The sequence below is a fragment of the Mytilus edulis genome, chromosome 10 (assembly GCF_963676685.1).
Source record: "Mytilus edulis chromosome 10, xbMytEdul2.2, whole genome shotgun sequence".
In the NCBI taxonomy this organism is placed as follows: Eukaryota; Metazoa; Mollusca; class Bivalvia; order Mytilida; family Mytilidae; genus Mytilus; species Mytilus edulis.
In genome coordinates, this window is record NC_092353.1 from 15,643,764 (window position 1) to 15,665,598 (window position 21,835).

At 29.6% G+C, this 21,835-nt stretch overlaps 1 protein-coding gene across 2 annotated transcripts; it reads right to left on the bottom strand.

Annotated features, from left to right (window-relative positions):
- Nucleotides 1–1,558: 1,558 nt before the first annotated feature.
- LOC139493500 (tRNA wybutosine-synthesizing protein 5-like) lies at nt 1,559–21,725 on the bottom strand. Of its 2 annotated transcripts, XM_071281930.1 has the most exons (10): nt 21,279–21,725; nt 18,667–18,733; nt 17,932–18,057; nt 6,719–6,768; nt 6,101–6,193; nt 5,491–5,667; nt 4,219–4,291; nt 2,815–2,877; nt 2,440–2,511; nt 1,559–1,794 (listed from the first exon to the last, which is right to left on the bottom strand). In XM_071281930.1, exons 1-10 carry the CDS (start codon nt 21,683–21,685, stop codon nt 1,696–1,698), a joined length of 1,227 nt encoding a protein of 408 aa, XP_071138031.1. In that variant the 5' UTR covers nt 21,686–21,725; the 3' UTR covers nt 1,559–1,695. The 2 variants fall into 2 exon arrangements, with proteins under 2 accessions (XP_071138031.1, XP_071138032.1); XM_071281931.1 differs by lacking the exon at nt 6,101–6,193.
- Between the last annotated feature and the right edge of the window lie 110 nt (nt 21,726–21,835).

A 21,835-nucleotide genomic window follows, 5' to 3' on the forward strand; every position in this document is an offset into this window, starting at 1 on the left:
GTTCAGTTAAAATTACTATGTGTTCAGTTAGATTACTATGTGTTTCAATCAAAATTACTATGTGTTTCAGCATGTGGAATGATTTACATTGTCATAAATATCACAAAAAGAACCTGATATAAATATACATCTCAATAAATATAATAATTTATATAAAAGACTAGTAACTATATAGATATATATGTGTTGGTACCTCAGAAAATATTCAAACAATAAAACATCTAATCAAAAAAGAGAATATACCAATACCAACATAAGAAAAAAGATTTGATCAAATACAAAGATGCATACAAAGGTAATTAAGAATAATAGTATAAATGTTCCTCCACCTAGAAACCCAACAGCATTCATTACTTAAAACTTATTTAAGTGTAATTAAAACAAAGAGATTATTATTGGTGCCTTAAATCTTTGTTGAAAACAAATGACCAAATTTTTTTTAAAATTTAACATACTGTAGATTCATTTATTTTTGTGTGTAATGAATTTTCATGGATTAAGGAAACTTGCCTGTTTGGTGGTTTTGATAAACTTTGCATTCAAGCCTATAGAAAATTTGTCATTCGTTGAACATTTGATTTGGTGGTTGACCTGTACCCATTAAATCCATGAAAATTGGTATCCAACGAATATTAATGGATCTACATAACATTTCCTTAGAAAAATGTGTTTATGATGGTTCTGTATGTCATTCAGATTTTAAGGTTAAAATAATAAATAAAAACAAAAACAAAAAACACTATCTATAAAGGAGATTTGTTTTGTAGCAGATGTTTTGGATAAAGTTATAATATTTAAATTTTGTGAGTTTGTTATAAAGACTGTGGAAATCTGGTTCTATCTAACTAGTCAAAAAATCTTATCTTTATCATAGGTCACATCTATTTTTTCGATTGTTTGGCAGACTATAACATACACTCTATTTATCTATAGAACTCACTCAGGTTAAAAAAATTGCTCAACAAACAAATTTTAGAAATAGAGAGGTATTGTCATGGCAAATACAAATATATAAATGGCTCTTAACTTTATTTTATATATATACAACAATGTTATAATATGATGGCTTTTGGCATGATCCCCCTCTCAGACAAAATCTATAGTGTGCTAGTATTGTCTTATAATTATCTTTTACAGAGCTTATCAATGCCAATTAAAAATCAACCCTTTAACATAGTAGCATTCAACGTTACACACTATTTCATGTTAATTTTCCACATTCTTTATCTAAATCAATTTGAATATTTTTATCATAAGATTTTTTCATTATAATCAATGCCAGATTTATTTTAATTGTCAAGATTTTTCTCGAAAAGAACACTGTCTTGATATTTATTTCAAAATCATTAATTGTTCATAGTACAATGTATCACTAAACATAAATATTGCACAAGTAACTAACTACCTATCTTCAAAAATGATATAAATGTACATTTAAAATTTGTTATGTAACTTAAAGATTTAACTAATAAAACATTAATTACATTATTTTGATTATTCCTTTTTTGAGTTGAAAGTATACCAGTTTTATCACATAATTTGAATAGACTTTCATAAAAAAAAAAAAAAAATGAAAAACAAAACACGACAAGAAAGTTCTTGAATGCATAGTTTAATAATAAAGTCACTTGGTTCTGTCACCTCTCTTCACATCATCACAGCCAAAGTGTTATCCCACGTTTTCATCACAGTTTATCACAGTTCATCATGCTGATTTTCATCATCAGTCTCTGGCATGTCACCATCAAGAATGTGTCCCAATTCTATCATTAACTCTCTTCCTTCTGTCCACACCTAAAAAATACAGCCAAGGTTAACTAATAAAGTGCATTGTGATTTCATATACTGTGGATTCATTATTAATCCTAGCATACCAATTTTTCATGGATTTTGTAGGAAAGATGAACCAGGAATTTAATTTCTCAAAGAATTAGGCACAAAACCAAATATTCATGTTTAACTTTTTCAATTCATAAAAAATTGGTGACTACAAAAACAAATGAATCCACAGTAAATGAAAATCTATGGATGTATATTTATCTATTTGGTGTAAATGAGATGTGGAGTATAAATCTTTTTGACTAGAACCTAACAATTTTTTATTTTTTTTTCAAATTTAGACTGTTTCCATGGAAATGGTGGCAATTTGACAGTTCAAAAGATGGATGGCACATTTTCGAATGATGAGTTATCATATTTCCAGATTATTTTCCCATTTTGTTACATTTCCATGGTAATAGTGGCCAGCTTGAAAACTTCAAAATCTAAATGTACATCTGCACATGGGGATGCACATTATGTTGCAGTTTTATCAATATATTTGTCAAGTCATTTCCCAAAACTAAGCTGGACAAATGTGGAATGTTATATCAAAATTGTAGAATTAACAATATATCCCCACTTTTCCAAAGGGGTGACATAATAAATATACATTCTTACCTCATCTGGAGCTAACTTGACTTCATCGATACTTAAAATTGTATCTTTATCAAGGTCCATTATTGTAAAGAGCTGAAAATAAATTAATGTAAAATAAAATATGGTGGTTTGGGTTGTCTCCCATCTTTGGCCATAAAATTTGAGAAAACAATCAGTCCTTGTCTGCTTAATATTGCATGAAATACTGAAAGAAAATGCATATTTTGATGAATTTGTATATAGCCATTAGATATTCCAATGGTTGATAAATCTTTTAAATGATAATTTCCAATAAAATTTGCTTCGATTGACAATTTTTCAAACATTACCAGTAGTGTTCTGTCTACAAATACAAAGGACTTAATTAGTGAATCAAGATAATGCTTTGACTTTTACCTCAAGTATTACAGATTTTGCATCCTCATATCTTCCTGTTTCTTTTAAGTATGGAACATCATTCTGCCAATAAAAAATAATAATGTTTAAGCATTTAAAAACAGTTCAGACATTTCATAAAGTAATTAAGTTAATGAATTTCAAAGTATATTGTCAGGCATACTGTGGATTCATTTAATTTTGTGGGTACCAATTTACGTGGATTGAGGAAAATTTGCATTTTTATGGATATTTGATTTCATGGTTTTGGCAATGTCTGCATACATTCCTTATAAAGAAAATTTGTAATGCATTGAACATTTAAATCAAAATTCACGAAAATTGGTATCAAAAGAAAATTAATGAATCCACAGTATGTCTTTGTGACTTTATACCGGCATTTGTACATCAAAATTGGTTTACTAACCAAAAATTCATGCTGTATCACATTTCTTAAAAATTTTAAACTAGATCTCTGTGAAAGCAATATTAATAAAATTATTCATTCATAGATCTAGGTTTGCTGATCATATTTTCTGTTTACAACCCCTTCCTATCATAATTTTCAAGATAATTTCCAAAAATAAAAACAAGAGGCTCCTAATACCCTGAATTGCTCATCTGGTAAAATATTTCATTTTGATATTTATTTCTACATTGTTCTGCATGTAATGAAATCAGTTTAATATGTTAGCTTATTTGTAAATATCATTTAATGACATTTTTCTAAATATTGTATTGATAAACTATCAAAATTGAAAAAGTCATGAGAACATAATTATTTTGCTAAGAATTTCTTTTACACAATAAATACAAATTAAATCCTATGTTAAGGGGGTCTTAAATTCAGTTTGACAGCTTAAGACATACTAATTGTTGGTAGCTCTTAATTTTGTAATTTTACAATTTAAATATTTCCATTACGGTTTTGGTATCCTGCTGTTTTTATTGAATAGACAACTTTCGAGTTGGATGCATTTCCGTCAAAAACTTTGGTTTTAGTGAACATCATTAAGCACTGCTGTCATTAGGGAATTGTGATTAAGTACCTACAGAACGAATATTATTTCTAGTTTATCCTGTATAATGACGACAACTAAGATGCTTGATGAACTTATATAGTGCAGGGATACAGGCGATCCCCTCTATCTGGTGAATGACGTCATAAAGGTGCGCCTAATTGACGATTTTTTTACAGTGATGTACAAACTCGAAAGTGGTCTATTTAAGCCTTCTTTATATGATCTTTCAATTCATCATTGGGCCATATTTATCTGAACTACATATTGAGTGGTTTAGTATATACATGTACACTCCTTGTTGCAGACCATGCAGCAATCTCTTGATCTGTCTACTTTGTACATCTTGTTCATTTCTAATGTAACCCATATCTAATTATATTCAGCAGCAGTTATGAATACTTACACCTAATATTGCTTTTAAAAACTTGTTTGCATCCATCTCTTTAGGAAATTTTAGTATATCTTGAAAATGGTCTCTGAAAAATAACAAATAAAATTATATAAATAAATGAACATATTGAAGATAGTTTAAGATTTTTTCAGAGTTTGAAGTAATCTTGAGAAGTGTTCATGGTTACATCACTAACTACGACAAAATCTTCAACATTTGCCATAATGAATTGAATATTGAAACACAGTCTTGGATGTTTGCTAACAACCTAAGCATATGGTGCATTTCTGGCAATTGCTTGTGTTATGGATAGACAGACACAATTTGATTAACATACATATGTGTAGGCTTCCCTTACAAGGATCGGACATTGCTGCTTTCTTCTTTCTGTTTTGGATATCTTTCAGGGTGCTCTGTCTTTTGGTTTAGCTAGCTATGAAACCAGGTTCAATCCACCATTTTCAACATAAAAAAAATTCTGCCCCAAGTCAGGAATGTGACAGTTGTTATCCATTTGTTTGGTGTGTTTGAGCTTTTGATTTGCCATTTGATATTATTTAAAGGGACTTTCCTTTTTGAATTTTCCTCAGAATTTTTTTTTCTAAACACCTACAATAACTTGGAAGGCTAAGATGTCATTGCCTGATGTAATTATTGAAAAACAGAAAGAAGAACAGAGAGTCAGAATTGTGTATGCAAAGCATTGACACAGACATAGCAGTAGATTGTACTTCATTCATGTGATATTTAGTATAGACTCGTGTTGTTTGTTAAAAAATAAAAAAATGCAAGTTTCATTATGTTTCAGACAGAAATCCATACCCCTTGAGAAATGCTGTTCAAGGAAACCTCATACTCCCTAAACCAAAAACAGAATTGTTCAAAAAATCTTTTATGTATTCTGGACCATTCTTGTGGATTAATTTGCCAATACCGTCAAGAAATATTACAAATGTTAATTCTTTCAAATACAAAATAACAGATCATTTATTGAAATCAACCTAGCTGTATCAATAATGTAAAAAAAACTTATCATGTCATCATGTTTATTTTTTCATCACATTTTATTAAGTTGTATTGAACATTATTATCATACTTGACTTTTTATACTAATGTATGCAATTTATATGTTTGCATTTGTGTTTGATTTCTCATGTCGAGGGCCTCAGGGAAGATTAGTTATATAGCTAACTTCGTAACCCTCTTAAAATAAAGTATTGTTGTTGTTGATATAATGTCTTATTGATGTACGGCTTAAATCTATTTTTTTTATTTATTACTCACTTGATTTGTTGTATGTTATCCATCTGTCCATCAAAACCATGAAATTTAATTTTGGTAAAGGTGAGTTTAGGATCACACTTAGCATTGCAGTCATTCCAGTTCACATCATTGTTCTTAAAATGGTCCCACCATATATTTACTGCCAAATTACTATCGTAAGACCGTACTTGATGAATCCTGCAAGTATAAAGCAATTGATAAACAATTAAACAATGGAAAATTGATAATTACAATTCTTCTATTACAATGTATTATATATAAATCCTGGAAATACAATTCAAACAACATAAACCATCAAACAATACATAGCAAACTATATATTTTATGCTTGCTTTGGAAATAAAATTGATATAATCATAATAACATCTAACATATATATTTGTTAAAACATTATCCGATTTACCTGTAGGGAACAACACTTATCAGTGGTAGCACAGAGTGTGTTTTTAATCCTTCTAAAGTTCTTTGAAACAGTATGCTTACTTTATTTAAACTTAAGACAAAGAGACCTATTTACGACAGCTTGAAATTGATGAATTTAACATATAAACAATGGGACCATGAATTTTTTATTTGCCTCCCATATAAGAGTCCCCACTAGAATACTCACCATTTATACGGAATGTAGAGGCAATCTCCTGCAGAGAGGTTGGTATGGTAAAACTCTACTTCAGATAATCCGGGATATTTTGTATAATCCACACTGTAAAGACAAACAATTATTTCTGCTTTAATAAAAAACTAGAACTTATGTTAGTAGGGAAATGAAAATGGCTTCCATCACACTCAACCACAGGCCCATCAGCCAATGCTGGTAAAACTTCTGTTGGGTCTGTAATAATTATCTCCACAGGCCAATATAATTTAACTAAACATTTCTTTAAATTAAGATTCAAAACTTTAGAATCAAAAGTCTATTGTGAAGACTGAAATATTAATAGTCACATTATTTTGTTACTACATTTAAATATTTTTGATAAAATTATAAAACAGTGTAAAACATTCCTGGTTGCAGTGTTGGTGGGTAACCTAAAGCAGTGAAAAAAGACAGAATTTCTATTCACAGTACATTTTTTATGCTCTTCAACTTCCTCCTTCATTTGTTTATATCTTTTTTGTTTCAAGCGTCACTGATGAGTATTTTGTAGACTAAATGCATGTCTGATGCATAAAATCATAAACCTGGTATAGTTGATAAGTTTGTTTTTTGTTGTTGTTTGAAACATACCTATCCACGTCTACTGCTGAGTATGCACCTTCAGGGTGGTCTATATCAACCTAGAAATATAAAACATAATTGTGTATGTGTTTTACTGTTGGATTACTAGTTCTGTGAACTTGATTATGTAATTTCTATTTATCAAAAAGGTTCAAGTTGAAGAGTTCTCAGAATCTTTTTTTCATGCTGGTCCTTGAAGAAAATCTGTCCTCACTTTTATTTCTATTGCAAAATACCAAAATTATGACAGTTATTTGAATAGATTTTGTGATCAAACTTTTCGACCATGGAAAATGGAAGATTTTATAATCTAACAAGGAATATTAGAATATTTACTTTTTGTCAAAGTGTTATAGAGGATGAGATTTATTTCATACTAAAATTTCCTTTCTTTAAAGGTTTTTCGAGCATGCTACAGTGTTCTCCCCAGAAATTTTGGATAGCATCACATTTTGCGTAAATAAAAATAACTGTATTTTTTTTAATGTCATTTGTCGCGTCACGTTGATGCTCTATTTCCTTTATATGTTTTAGTTTATATTGTTCAATTTATAACTGAGAATACAATTAAACTATAACCACAAAAACAGTTGTTTCAGTTTATGTTTTCTTTATTCATTTATAGTTACAGAATTATTTTTTTCCTTTTGTGCCAAACAAAAATAAATATGTGGTTTCAGTTACCCAACAATAAGTCAAATGAATGAATGGTTCATTATAGTGCAACCTGTATATATACAAAACTAAATATCTAGTACACAAAATTAACTATTTTTTATATTATTTTAAGTAAAGATAAAGTAGCAAAAGTAGCAAAAAAAATCAATTTAAAAACTTTTTTTATCATGTTTATGAAATTCAGTTGTTTCTTATCTTTACATCAAAATGATATGTATTTTTAACAAAGTTATCTAACAAATAGTCTGTTAATGCGTAGTTTTCTCTCTTGGTATATTTTTTCTGTCTACTGTCCATCTGTTGTCATTATCGTCAAAATGCGGATTTTGTCATTTCAGCTATATTCAACTAAATTATTGTGAATTTATATGTGTATTCTCTAAAATGTGCTTATACTTTGTTTTTAAAATATCAAGTCAGTTGAGAGCTCTACAGAGCTCATGCTTACTGTGTTTATTTGTACATATCATGCACTACTCTAATAAAAATATCCCTACTTACTTACTTACTTATTAGATCAACATTGAAGCACTAACTAATTAGTACACTATGTAAAAGAGCTGTGTAATTTAGGTAAATTTATATTTAGATCTTTTAAAGCTTAGACATGTTAGAACCAAAATGTTAAAATAGTGTTTATTTATCATTACTGCTATTCTGTCACATATTTTGTGTTTATGTATTATTGTATGTATCATTTGATGATGATGTGTTTGAAATATGCACCCATAGTTTACAGACTTTGGAAATAAAGATATATATACATTTTCTCTAATTCTTCGCCAATTTATCCCTTTCTGCAACCATTGTATAAAAAAATTAAATCAATGCGCGGTTCGTTTGATCTCAATACTTCATTGGTTAAAATCCGATTATGATGTCGAATTTTCTTGCTTTCCTTTGAATTTCCTATTGTGACGCCATGAAAAAAGGCAACCATGCCTGATGACGTCACATAGAAAGAACACATCTTTTTGCAGATCATTCGAAAAGAAGGAATAAGTTTGCCTGCATAATATTAGAAAGTCATTAGAGAAACAGATTCCACCACTGCATCTCGTGTAATACGCTATTTATCCACTCTCCACAGTTAAATTTTAAATATTTAAAACGTTTGGGCAAGCCTCGCGTTTTTAATTTGAAAATTTAACTGTCTCGAGTGGATAAATATCGTATTACACTCCAAGCAGTGGTAGAATCTATATTTATAACACACAAGTAACTCCTTATACATGCAGCTGGCGCAAATATATATACATGTCACTTGCTAATCAATATAAAAGTTTTGTAATTGATTTTTTTCGTTTAACATTGCAAGATGCTAATTTTTTACATTTCTCACTTGTTTACATCACTGCCATACATTTTTATGATTTATATTTTGTTTATTACAGTAACAATATTTTTACCCCTTTTATTATATTATCATAAAGCCTATGGAAATGAACATTGGAAAGTCAGATAACTTCGCAAAAATGAGTGGTTTTTTTGTCAGTTTTTTGTTTGTTTTCCTAAAATTCATGAAAAATATGATACTTTGATGGGGTTATAATTTCGTAATTGACTATATTATGTAATCTTCTGCTCATGCTACATGAAATGTACAAAACGAAGTGTTAAGGGTATTTTTTTCCAGCACATTTTTCATTAAAGAAATAAAACATTTATGGCTTTGTGACCATTTTGAAAAAATAATGTGTGAATATTTGGTATTTTTTATATAAAGAGGAAATCATTAATTCCCCATCTTAAAAAAGCTCGTGATGCAGATGTGAAAGCAGTGCTTATTAAGGATAAATTGTTTATTGGAGGTGTTTTATATTCAGGTGGCCCACTTGATGTTGCTATTGCAAATGCAAAAAAGGAAAAAATTAAATTTAGTGATTCAGAAAATGTTTTACATAAAAGTCAAAATCATGATGGTGCTGATGTCATGAATGAAAATGGTATGCAAGTATCATAGAAATCGTCGGAAGTTTTAATTAAAAATTTAAAGTGTTTATCTTGGAATATAAATGGTGGTTTTGAAGAAAAAATTAAAGATGAGAAATTTAAGAATTTTATTTGTACTTATGATATTGTGTTTTTATCAGAATGTTGGATCAATAATACATGTAATATTGAAATTGATGATTTTGTGTGTAAATCTATCCCTTTATCTAGAAAAAAGTATAAACAAGGGTGTGGTATGTATGTAATGATAAGAAAAATGTTATCACCCTATGTTAAAATAATTGACATTTCATATGAGACATTGATTTGGATAAGGATAGCTAAGGAACTGACTGGATGTGAAAGTGACTATTTAATTGCAAATCTGTATATACCACCACAGAACTCATCCTTTTATAGGATTCATAATTGTGATTTATTTTATGAGCTTGAGTCTCAAATGATACATTACTCAGCTGAATGTCCAAATATTTTTGTTATTGGTGATTTAAATGCTAGAACAGCTAATATTAATGATTATGTACAAAATGATAAATTACATGATAGTATTTTAGATAGGGTTGGTGATCTGTTTACATATGTTGCTGATGAGGCTTTGTCTTGCCGTAATAACCCAGATGCAGGAACCAACGACTATGGAACAAAACTACTTAATTTGTGTAAGAGCAGTGGACTTAGAATTATAAATGGGCGCCACCCTGATGGACTTTCAAATGATTTTACATATAGTGGTCCAAGAGGTATGAGTGTGATCGACTACTTATTAGCTAAGCCAATTAATATTGAAAAAGTTTTAAAATTTATTACAAGTAATTTTACAACATATAGTGACCATGCTCCCATACATGTTCAATTTAAAACTGACTTTACTATGCAGTACAATGATATAAATTCAAATTTAATGGATGGTGAAGAATCTCAATTTTTCAAATGGAATAAAGAATTTAGAGACTTATGCTATAATGCTCTACTAGTTAATGCTGATGATTTAAGTTCAACGATAGCTAATATGGACATAGCGTCTCAGGATGGTATGGACTTGTGCATAAATAACTTTACTCAGTGCTTAACAAATGTGACAGCTCCTTTTTTCAAACAAATGCCAAAAGTAAAAGCGAAATTAAAGCGAAATTCCCAAAATCAGAGAGTAAATACTGATAAACCATGGTTTGACCAGAAGTGTAAAGAGCTATATGCCAATTATTGTAAAAAATTACATACTTTTAATGGTAAAAAAACATTTAATAGTCATATAGATTTGAACAGTGCTAAAAAAGCTTACAAGAAGTATGAATGCAAGCTCAAACGTAGTTACAAACGACAGGAAGGCTATATGTTGTGTAAACTAAAGAAAGACAATCCAAGAAAATTTTATTCATTATTTTAATAGGAAAAAAAATCAGAGGAAATGTGATTTAAACATTACTGACTTTTTTGAATATTTCAAAGAACTTGTATCAAGTGCGCCGAATAGCAATAAGAGACCCGAAGTGATTAATAATGAATGTGTTTTTGATGAACTAGATGCAGATATTACTGCAGATGAGATTATAAAGGCAATTAATGAACTTAAAATGGACAAAAGCCATGGTCCAGACTGTTTGCTGAATGAATTTTTCATTGAATATAAGGAATTTATTATTCCACATTTATGTACTATTTTTAACGCCGTATTGATTAGTGGATATTTCCCATCATCATGGTCAGATGCCATCCTGGTACCAATTTTCAAATCTGGTGATGCTAATGATGCAGCAAACTATCGTGGCATAAGCCTTGTCAGCAATCTAGGTAAACTTTTCACCACAATACTTAATAAAAGATTGTTAAATTGGGCAACTGTCAATGATATATTATCTGATGCACAGTTTGGTTTTCGAAACGGTTATAGTACAGTTGATGCTGTTTTTTGTTTATACTCTGTTATTCAAAATACACTATGTAAAAATAAAAGATTATATTGTTGCTTTGTAGACTACTTGAAAGCTTTTGACTCAATTGATCGCTTATGTTTATGGTACAAAATTTCCAGATTAGGTATTCGGGGAAGACTATTAACTGTTTTAAAATCTATGTATAATAATGTTAGAACCTGTATTAGATTCAATGGGCTAAACTCTGATTACTTTTGTAACAACCTTGGTTTAATGCAAGGGGAAGTTCTTTCTCCAATTTTATTTTCTTTCTATGTGAATGATTTTGAAAATGAATTTATTGCTAATGGCAATTGTGCCTTAGAGTTTCAAGATATAACATTATTTTTGTTAATGTATGCTGATGACATGATTTTGATGTCTGAAACAGTAGAAGGTTTACAGGAAATGTTAAATACTTTGTCAATTTACACAGAAAAATGGGGCTTGTCTGTTAATACAAAAAAAACAAAAATTGTTGTTTTCAGGAAGGGTGGAATTGTACGGCCTAATGAGACATGGGTCTATAACGGTCAAACAATGGATATTGTGGAACAATTTTGTTATTTAGGTGTATTAATACCGTATAATTGTAAATTTCTTAAAACACAGAAACATTGTGCAGAACAAGGTAGAAAAGCTATGTTCAGTATGAGAAGAACTACATCATCATTATGTTTAAATTTATTTACAATGCTTAGTCTTTTTGATACTTATGTTAGTAGCATATTAATGTATGGGTGTGAAATATGGGGAGTACACAAATCTCCTATGATAGAAAAGGTTCATTTGGACTACTGCAAAATGTTATTAAGTGTCAAAAGAACGACCTCAAATGTGATGGTCTATTTTGAATTAGGTAGATTTCCACTGCAGTATGAGCGTAATTATAGAATACTTAAATTTTGGTTCAAAATTTTAATTAGTGACAATTGTATATTAAGGTCTTGTTATAAAGAACTCGTGTTAAATTGTTCAAAATGTATGAATTGGGCAACATATGTTAAAAGATTGATATATAGTCTTGGTATGAATAATTTGTGGGATAATCAGTGGTTGTTAAATGTAGACAGCTCATATTTACCTTTGATAAGACAGCGTTTGTTTGATCAAGCTAACCAAGAGTTACAATTTTTATTAGATTCTTCTTCAAAGTGTAGATTATATAAGTATGTTGTAACAAATGTAGTTTTGCAATTTTATTTACAGAAATGCATTCCTGTACTTTTTCGTAAATGTATAACAAGGATTCGTTTGTCTTCACATAACCTTTGTATTGAAACTGGACGTTATGTTGGTACTAATAGAAATGAAAGAAATTGTATTTTTTGTGATTTAGGAGTAATAGAGGATGAATTTCATTTTATCCTTCAATGTAGTAGATATACTGATTTGCGAAAAAAATATATAAAAAAATATTACTGGTCTAGGCCATCAACTTTTAAATTAATAGAATTATTGTCAGGTGAAAACACAAAACAGCTTTGTAACTTGGGAAAGTTTATACATTTCTCTTTTAAATTAAGAAACAGTTTATTGTAATAAAAGATATTTTGTATTGTTGAAACTTCTGACGTCACCTATTGTTTATTATACATATTGTTTATATTGTTTGTAATATGCCATATGTATACACTGTACATGTACTTGATTATACTGATGAGCCGTAAGGCTCAAAGTTAATAAAGAATTTGAATTTGATATCTGTAAATTATATTTGTTCAGCATCTACCTTGTTTAAAGAAATTTTAAACCACAAAAAGAAGAATATATGCTTAATTAGTTTCATTCAATTTGAGATTCTTTACCTTGACATGCTGAAAAATCTAATAAATGATCAACTAATGGATTATGAAATCTAGGTTGTAGCTTGGTAAAAGATATGTAAACACCTTTAGAGTTGTTTGTTATACTCTAAAGACAGCTTTTAAAAGTATCAAGAAACAATACATTGTGTTGAATAGAAGTGGTAAAGTTATAATTTTGTATCAATTTTTATTGATATTTATGCCTTTTTTTGCAGAGTTATCTCCCATATCAATGCAAATCTGCATAGGAATTTTAAAATCATAATTTTTTAGTTTTCCTTAAGTTAGATTTTCTGTGACTTTTTTCTGTGTATATTTGGGGTATAATGCTAAAGATTAAAACTTTAAAATATTCTGTTGCAATTACTTCAAGGTTAGGGTCATATTTATGCTAGATTGACTAGACTACATCTTTGCATGCATCATTGACCTATCTATTGATTGATTTGTGCTATCTATTGATTGATTTTGGTCATTAAACCAAACCAAGATAAAAGTTTGGCATCTATATCAGGATTATGTAATCTTTTTTAAAACAACAAACAAAGTCTTTACAATACCTGCACCCTTGGACATAAATTAAAATTTCTCTTTGATGTTAACCTGTTAATTAATCTAATAAGTCCTACCTGCCAGACATGAAACCTTATACCTTGTTTGTTTAACAGTTATATTTTAATTGGATAATGTGATAATTAAATATATATTGATTGCCAACACTCAATCTGGCAGCTGACAAATTTATAGAAGATAGCAGATCAACATACATGAAATTTTACTGAACAAAGGAAGAACAGAAACTAATACAAGGTAGAAGCTAATTTTTAATTATTTATTTCAACTTGAATGTTATCAATAACAGCATTGTTGTAGCATTTTATATGCATTATGTAAGCATATGAAAAATAAAGTATATAATGCAAAAAAATATATAAATGTACATAATGTACAAACAAAGAAAAGAAACAATATTAAGTGCATATATTTTAAAATCTATTTTAATCTCATTTAAAAATCACTATTGATGCCAAATTATTTTATTTTATTTTATAATTACTGCAAATTGCAGTCTGCAATATTTAAATAAAGTGAATATAAGATATATATATGTTAAAGGAAATATCTTCACAGTTAACAAAATTGTACAATTTTACTATTATAAGGTCTATATAAATGTAAGATTCACCAAATCCATTAGGTATTTTACATTAGTATGAAATTGCTACTTATATGTCTTAATATATTACAACGGATTTAACCAGTTTTTAGCGCATTTGATCATATTTTACTTAATTTTATCGCTTAACAATAAATGGTTTACTTTTATTCTAGACTTATATAAAGCAATAATAACAGATTTTTAACATAAACATGAGATTTTTCTCTTTTATTATTATTGGTACAACAGGTCTTCAATGCAGCGAGAAACTCCTGCACCCAGAGGCGTCCTTCAGCTGGCCCCTAAACAAATATATAGTAGTTCAGTGATAATGAACGCCATACTAAACTCCAAATTGTACACAAGAACCTAAAATTAAAAATTATCCAAGACTAGCAAAGGCCAGAGGCTCCTGACTTGGGACAGGCACAAAAATGTGGGGGGTTAACATGTTTAAGAGATCTCAACCCTCCCCCTATACCTCTAGCCATTGTAGAAAAGTAAACGCATAACAATACACACACTAAAACTCAGTTCAAGAGAAGTCAGAAGATGTAACCAAAGAAAATAAACAAAATGACAATAATACATAAATAACAACAATCTACTAGCAGTTAACTGACATGCCAGCTACAGACTTTAATTTAACTGATTGAAAGATTATGTCTTCATCATATGAATATCAGGCACAATCCGCCCCGTTAAGGGTTTAGTATCATACCATCATAACATATAGGAGAAGAACATAACCTGTGTCACGCCAAAAACTGGTTTTTAAATAAATGTGTTTAGTTCCGATGAAAAGATCCTAAAAGTGAATCAATATTAAAGGGAAAATTCACGATTTTTTACTTATGGTTTAAATATGTTCATTATGATATAATATATATATTCACAAAGTTTTATCGCTATATGTGCAGTAATAAAGGAGAAATTCAATAATTAATGAAAAAATATTAACTACTTCCTGTAGGTCGTGACGTTTTCTCCTGGTTTTTGCATGCCGGGATTTAAAATACAATCATTAAAAGTCTTGGTTTTTAATCATATTTTACCGTTATCGTAAGCGTGCCGATGACAAATGCTATATCTAATAACCATCCGATAATAAGAAAATAAAACGCACAGTCGTGCAGTTGCACACATTCATGAGAAAAATTTCTATATTTACCGTATATATTTCGATTATTTTTGTAGACAGCACAAGAAATTATTATAATTATTTTTATTTGCTTAGATTTATACTTTTTGAGACTGATAAAGTGAATAAATTAAAGTATATAACTTTAACTGTTAAGACAATATATAGGTTTACGCTTATTGACCTTTTACTATCTACGCTTTGACTTTATTTATGCGATGTGTGTATTATTCTCCGACAATACTCGTGAAAGACCTGTATAAAGGTGAAATTTTATTTGCAGATCGGTAATTAGCTTGGCCTCTAGGGCACACCGTGCCAGGTGTGACTGTCTATTCGGATCAGTGGGTTATACGACAGGAGGTCAAGTTTAATACACAAATTTAAAATACATTTTAAAGGTGTTGACAAATACAAGTGAATCGCCGTGGAATTATGTAATTTTATTTGGTGCTATTATTTTATTTGAATTCAAAGAAGTTACTAAACTAAGAAATGAACCGGTTAAAGTCTGGAAATTAAATTTAGTTGTCGGAATGAAATGATATACACTCTTATCATTTATTTATATTTTTTTAAAAGGGAAAATAAAACTAGTTTTACACAAGCATTTTAATTGTCCTAACTTAGGCAAAAAAATGTACGGGAACACTTAAATTTAGACATTTGAAAGCCATGACAAAATGAAAAGTGTACCTGTATTACATTTTTACTTCTAGCGTTATAATTGGCATTAGATTTTAGCTGATACCACTATAACACATAGTCTCAGATTCTAGTGAGGTCGGAAGGGTTAATCTTATGAAATAATATAAATTCAGTATCATTTGGATAATGGAAGAAGCTATACTATAAAAACAAATAAATTTATTACCAGTACACTCGAGATCAAAGGTTGTTAATTTTTCTGATCCAGTTAATTTTTACTCACATATTTTTTTTATATGTTGATTTGAGCGTGCTTGTTTTTTACATGACAGTTTTTTTTTCTTCATTTCTATTATCTCGTTAGACGAACGCAAACCGTCACAGTATATTCTGCATTTGTATAGTCCGAAGTTTCCTAATTGATATTCTTGTTTCACATGTAAAATGAATGAACAATTATAAAAAAAAAAACGGCGTTCATTTTGAAATATAGCACTGTTTTCTAGAGTGAAAATGAAGTCAGATATGTGAGGGTATAAACGGGACGAACTGATTAAAAATAACGGGACCAATAAAACGGAAGAATAGGTGCTGAAATATAAATATAGTAAAATTTAATTTAGATAAGTTAAACATGGAGATTTGGTCTATATCTATTCTTATAACCACTCTTAAATTTTGTTAGATTTTGTACACAGGCTGTATGTATAGCACCGACAGTTTTATATTGGTATGGTATATTTTATAAGTTTTACCTGAGCACACCTGGTTCACTCGAAATCACGCACGTGATTCATTGACCTTGTCCATTGTGTATTAAATTAAACAAGCCTGCCAGGAAGTCAACCGTTAGAATACCCGAATATGTCATTTTTTACAATACCCGGTAATTACCGGTATTAAGCCAAGCTGATTATAAGAAGACAAGTATTTGAACGTTGGTCAAGTTAGATCAAAACCCAAAATAATCTAAAAATATACGTTAGAAAAAAGCATTTAAAAAAACTTTTACAACAAAGATAAATCTCAGTTTATAATTCATCCAAAATAAGTATCTCCGGACTTTTTTTTCTCACTTTATTGCGACTACTTTTACATTATTATAGCATAAGTCCTATATAATACTTGAAACTCTCGGTGCCGAAAATGTAAATTTAGTGACGAGCTAAAACCAATGAAACTGAGAATGGAAATGGGGAATGTACGATCTTTTGTCATTTACAGCTTTTCAACCTGACTTCACCATTGTACGCTGAATATTTAACCCTCTAAAAAAATTAAGATTTATTTTTTGAAATATTCTTATCAATCTTAGTTAACCATTACTTGATTTGATGATTTTGGAAACTATGTAGACTTCTTCCATTACTTGGTCGGGTAGAACATCCATCAGCTTGACAAGTCATTTGAACACTCATTTATCGGACATGTCATGCTGGATACTAGGACTTTGTGGTAATTAGATATCCGTGGTCATTAGTTTTCAAGATGGCGTCTTCCCGAGAATTGAGAGTCGATTTTTAAAATCTAATAACTCACTTATCTAGACGAATAAACCTTTAATATTTTGGGAATATGCTTATTTATTTAGGATAAACATAATATCAAATTTTATTTTTTTTGCGAATTTTCCCTTTAATGCCAAAATATGCAATCTTTAATGACCTGACAATGAACTAGCATGTGAAAATCTAGTTTAGCAAGCAGTTTAGTACATAGCAAGGTTAAAATTCATACTGTTTTCGTCAGAAACATGCATTTACTTAATGTGTTAATCAGTCATCAATCATGATTATCCATCTATGGATTGGGTATGTCAATATTCACATGTGTAATACTGGAGTGGATGAAGTATAACATTCATTTAGACTATATTTTGATGATACAATTTCAGACACCTATTATTCATTGTAGTAGCTTACCTTGTCACCATATTTTGTTGGATCCACAATAACAAAAGATTTCTGTCCTCTGTACAAACAATTTATATTGTCTACAGAATCAGTATGTACAACAGATTTTGTACCACCACTACTGAACCACATGATCTGAAATCACAGTAAAGCGTGTAAGTTATATGTATATCAAAAAGAAGATCATGTGGTTTACTTTTCAAATTTAAATTAAATACTGTAACCTAAGGATGACAGTTCCATCAGATATTTAAGCTAAAAAACATACAACAGTTAGATTAAAATATTAAAATATCAGTTGGCACACTTTTACTAAGTACCAATAAGAAATTAAATAACATTTTTTTAAGATCATTTATATAATATTGGCTGCATTTATAACAAGGTTGAAATCTATATTTATTCAACAGGTGTGTATCAAAATGTGCAGCAATGTTTTTCCCATATCTTAACAAAATGCTTAATGGTTTTTTTAAGTTAAAAAAAAAAACAATGCAAAAATATCTTCCTCAATTTTCAATTTCTTATCAATTTATACAATATCTCATTAATAGACTGTTTCTTATAGATTTATTCAGCAATTTAACACGGTTGCCTCTTGTTTATTTTGAAACTTACATAAGCTTGCACAGAAAATAAATTGTGATGATTGAGATAATCTTCTTAGCAAGAAAAAGATCGAATATTCACAATAACTGAAAATTTTTAGTAGTATGAACTTCATATGAAGTAATATTTACTTACATTTTCTACCAATCCTTTATCTATTATATCCCTACACTGCAAAGGACATGGTAAAACTAAATCACCCCTGAAACAAAAAAGTCAACATTTTAATATACTGTCCATGTAGGCTAACAAAACTGCATCACACTGTTGGGGTTCTTTGATATGCTGAATCTAACCGTGTATTTAGATTCTTAATTTTTGGTCCTGTTTTCAAATTGGTCTACATTAAGGTCCTAAGGGTCCAAAATTAAACTTAGTTTGAATGTCTGATTTTAACAAAAATTGAATTCTTGGGGCTCTTTGATATGCTGAATCTAAACATGTACTTAGTTTTTTTATTATGGGCCATATGAAGACTTTTGCTTAAAGATTAGACATTTTTGATAAAAATGCAATGAGTAACATGACAAAAGTTTGCCATATAATAGAGATGTTTAGCCCCATTTTAAATGACAAGGATAATAAATTATATATATTTCAGTGATCTAGCTAGGGTTAAAAGGCAGCAGGGAATACATTTAGAATAGTGGGCAATTTAAACAGTTCTTATTCTATATACATGGTAAAGGGACAACTTTACAATATTATAACATGATGAAGAACATGTATATTTTTTTCCTTCAGAGAAAAAAATGCAGAGGACACCCCTTGAAGGGAAGAGGGGAGCTGCTATTATGATGTTATTTTGATGTCCAATATATATTTTATCATTTTCAAGGCAAATTCTTTATAAAAATTTATCTGAGGAGGTACTTACACTGACAATTTATCATTAACCATTTTTATATGTTTGAAAAGAGGACTTTTCATAGGGTGTCATTAGGAGCTTTTTAAAGACATTTTTTTATACCTTCAAGAAGAAAAAATCAATTTAATAACTTTTTTTTTTAAAAGAAATTTCACATGTATAGCCAATAGTGTTTTTTGTTATCATGTTTAAACGAAACACTCACAGGAGTACATTCTTTGTTAAAATCATATATACTAGAACACACCCTTGATATCGCGGGTGTGTGACTGAATTAAAGTATATTACTATGCGCAAGCCTTATTTTAGTATTAGTATTGTCATCTGATAAAGTCATGCCGATTATAAGATACACGTACAGTTTTCTCTGCTTTCAAATCTTTGTTTGAACCCTTTGAACTGGAACTTATCAATTATTGATAATATTAATTATTTGGAAAACAAAAGGTCCTGGAATGGAATATTTTTTAATCAACAGCATTGTCCTATATTCGTTATAAATAAAGTTGAATTCTTTGATTCGCTGTTTTACGTCATGCCCGCTAACAAATTGAAAACTGTACCTATACGCCTTATTTTAGTCCCGATTTTTAGTATTCGTATTGTTATCTTAGAAAGTCTAACTGATTAAAATACTACAATAGGTAACAATTTGACAATTAAGTAGTGTCAACCCTGTGATTATGACCCGTGTAATACTATACAGCATATTAATCCTGAATACACCGTTTGGTGGTGCGCCTGTCAGATGCGGAACGTACATATAAGGTAATCGGTAACAGGTGAATATACTATTGGTATCGGTATATCTGACTCGACCCGGAACTTCTTAATTATTGGAAATATTAATTACGTGGAAAACAAAAGGGCCTGGAGTGGTGTAATTTTTAATCTACACCTTTGTACTATATTAGTTATATATATAAAGTTGAATTCTTTGATTCGTCGTTTTTACGTGATGACGGCTGACAAAATGGACCTCGTAATTTTAGTATTATAGATATTTCCTTTTTTTCCCATATTATTTAAGAAAATAACAGATCCCTTGACACCAATTGCGAGTATGGTCTTGAGGAAACGATGATAGTCCGTCGGAAGGGGACGATAAATGGCTGACCTGTGTTAAGAGAGAGCCATATCTCCCTTGTAGATTTCGAAAAAGAGCAGGCTAATGTCGCTACAAGGCACAACTCGCACCCACAAAGTGGAAAGGGATTAATATAAGTTGCAAAACTTGTTTCCCGATCCATTATAAATAAATATGTTTAAACTAAAATAACAGATATAAATTTCATTGCGTTTTAATTAATTTGATCTGGGTAATTAACAAAGAAAAGAAATGTAATTTTGCTATATGTCTCAATTAAATAACTGATCTAGACATTGTGAACCAGATTAAAATACATTGTAGCACTTATTTTACAAGTAAAATATCCCCCTTAAATTCTTTCCTTTAAAAGTTTTTCATCTGTTCATTTAAGTAATAATTTCATATTAATACATCTTTTAGACATAATTTACAAAATGATTTTATACACCAGTCATGGGAGTACTAACAATAATTAATGAAAAGTAACAAGCAAAAATGTAACTTTGGGACATTGAAGAATAAAGTTTTAGTGAATACTTCTAGAATTGCCAAGTCCCTTTACACTGGGACAATTATACTAACTTAGTCTGTTAGTTTAACCATGCTTTACTCAATACTGTATTTGTCCAAAATGACAACAAATTCACCATATGGCTTGAGTTTTGAACCCTTCACAGTATGGAACAGTATGATGTGGAAAAAATAGTTGAACAACATCGTGTTACATCAATTTCTTACTATGAATATATTTTATCTGACAAGATTTACATAGCCTGAGGCATTTATTACCCTATGAATGGTGGTACTGGATTAACCATATAAATGCCAGATGTATTGTAGGACTTAACAAATTCCACAAATGGCATTTCTTTAACAGCTTGTGTCCTATCTTCTTTTTTTCTCGTTTCAACAGAAACAACATGATCACTGGGTTCTTTCAATGAAATAAAATAATCGTCTGTCCATTTTGTGAAAGCCGGAGAAATTTTTGCAACATTTTTCATTTTAACCGGCTTATATGGAATGATATAATTTTCGTTAAAAGTTTTAGGGTCTGGGAAATTGTCAATTTCTTCAATATACTGGATGGGCTTTCTATTTCCAAAAGGTTTCCCATGTCCTTCTCTTGTGGTAATATCGTCTGATAGTACATATGACAATAGTAATACAAAACAAACTGAAAGTGAAACAAACATTGTGGAAAACTAATTATGATTATGTCCCCTTGTAACAAGTGCCCGTAATCTCAAAAAAAAATGCTTGCATATATCTGTTATATGATCCATACTTTAAAACATATTGTTTATCCTCTAATGTTTAAGACTTTTATTTTTTTAAAAGTGGGT

Bases quoted from the DNA above. Each gene is read 5' to 3' on its own strand.
- LOC139493500 (XM_071281930.1), bottom strand. From the start codon at position 21,685: ATGTTTGTTTCACTTTCAGTTTGTTTTGTATTACTATTGTCATATGTA. The intron at 18,734-21,278 runs GTAATAAATGCC...TTTTTGTTTCAG, and splicing joins CCAGTACCACCATTCATAGG to GGGTGATTTAGTTTTACCAT. The intron at 4,292-5,490 runs GTGAGTAATAAA...GTTATTTTTCAG, and splicing joins GATAACATACAACAAATCAA to AGACCATTTTCAAGATATAC.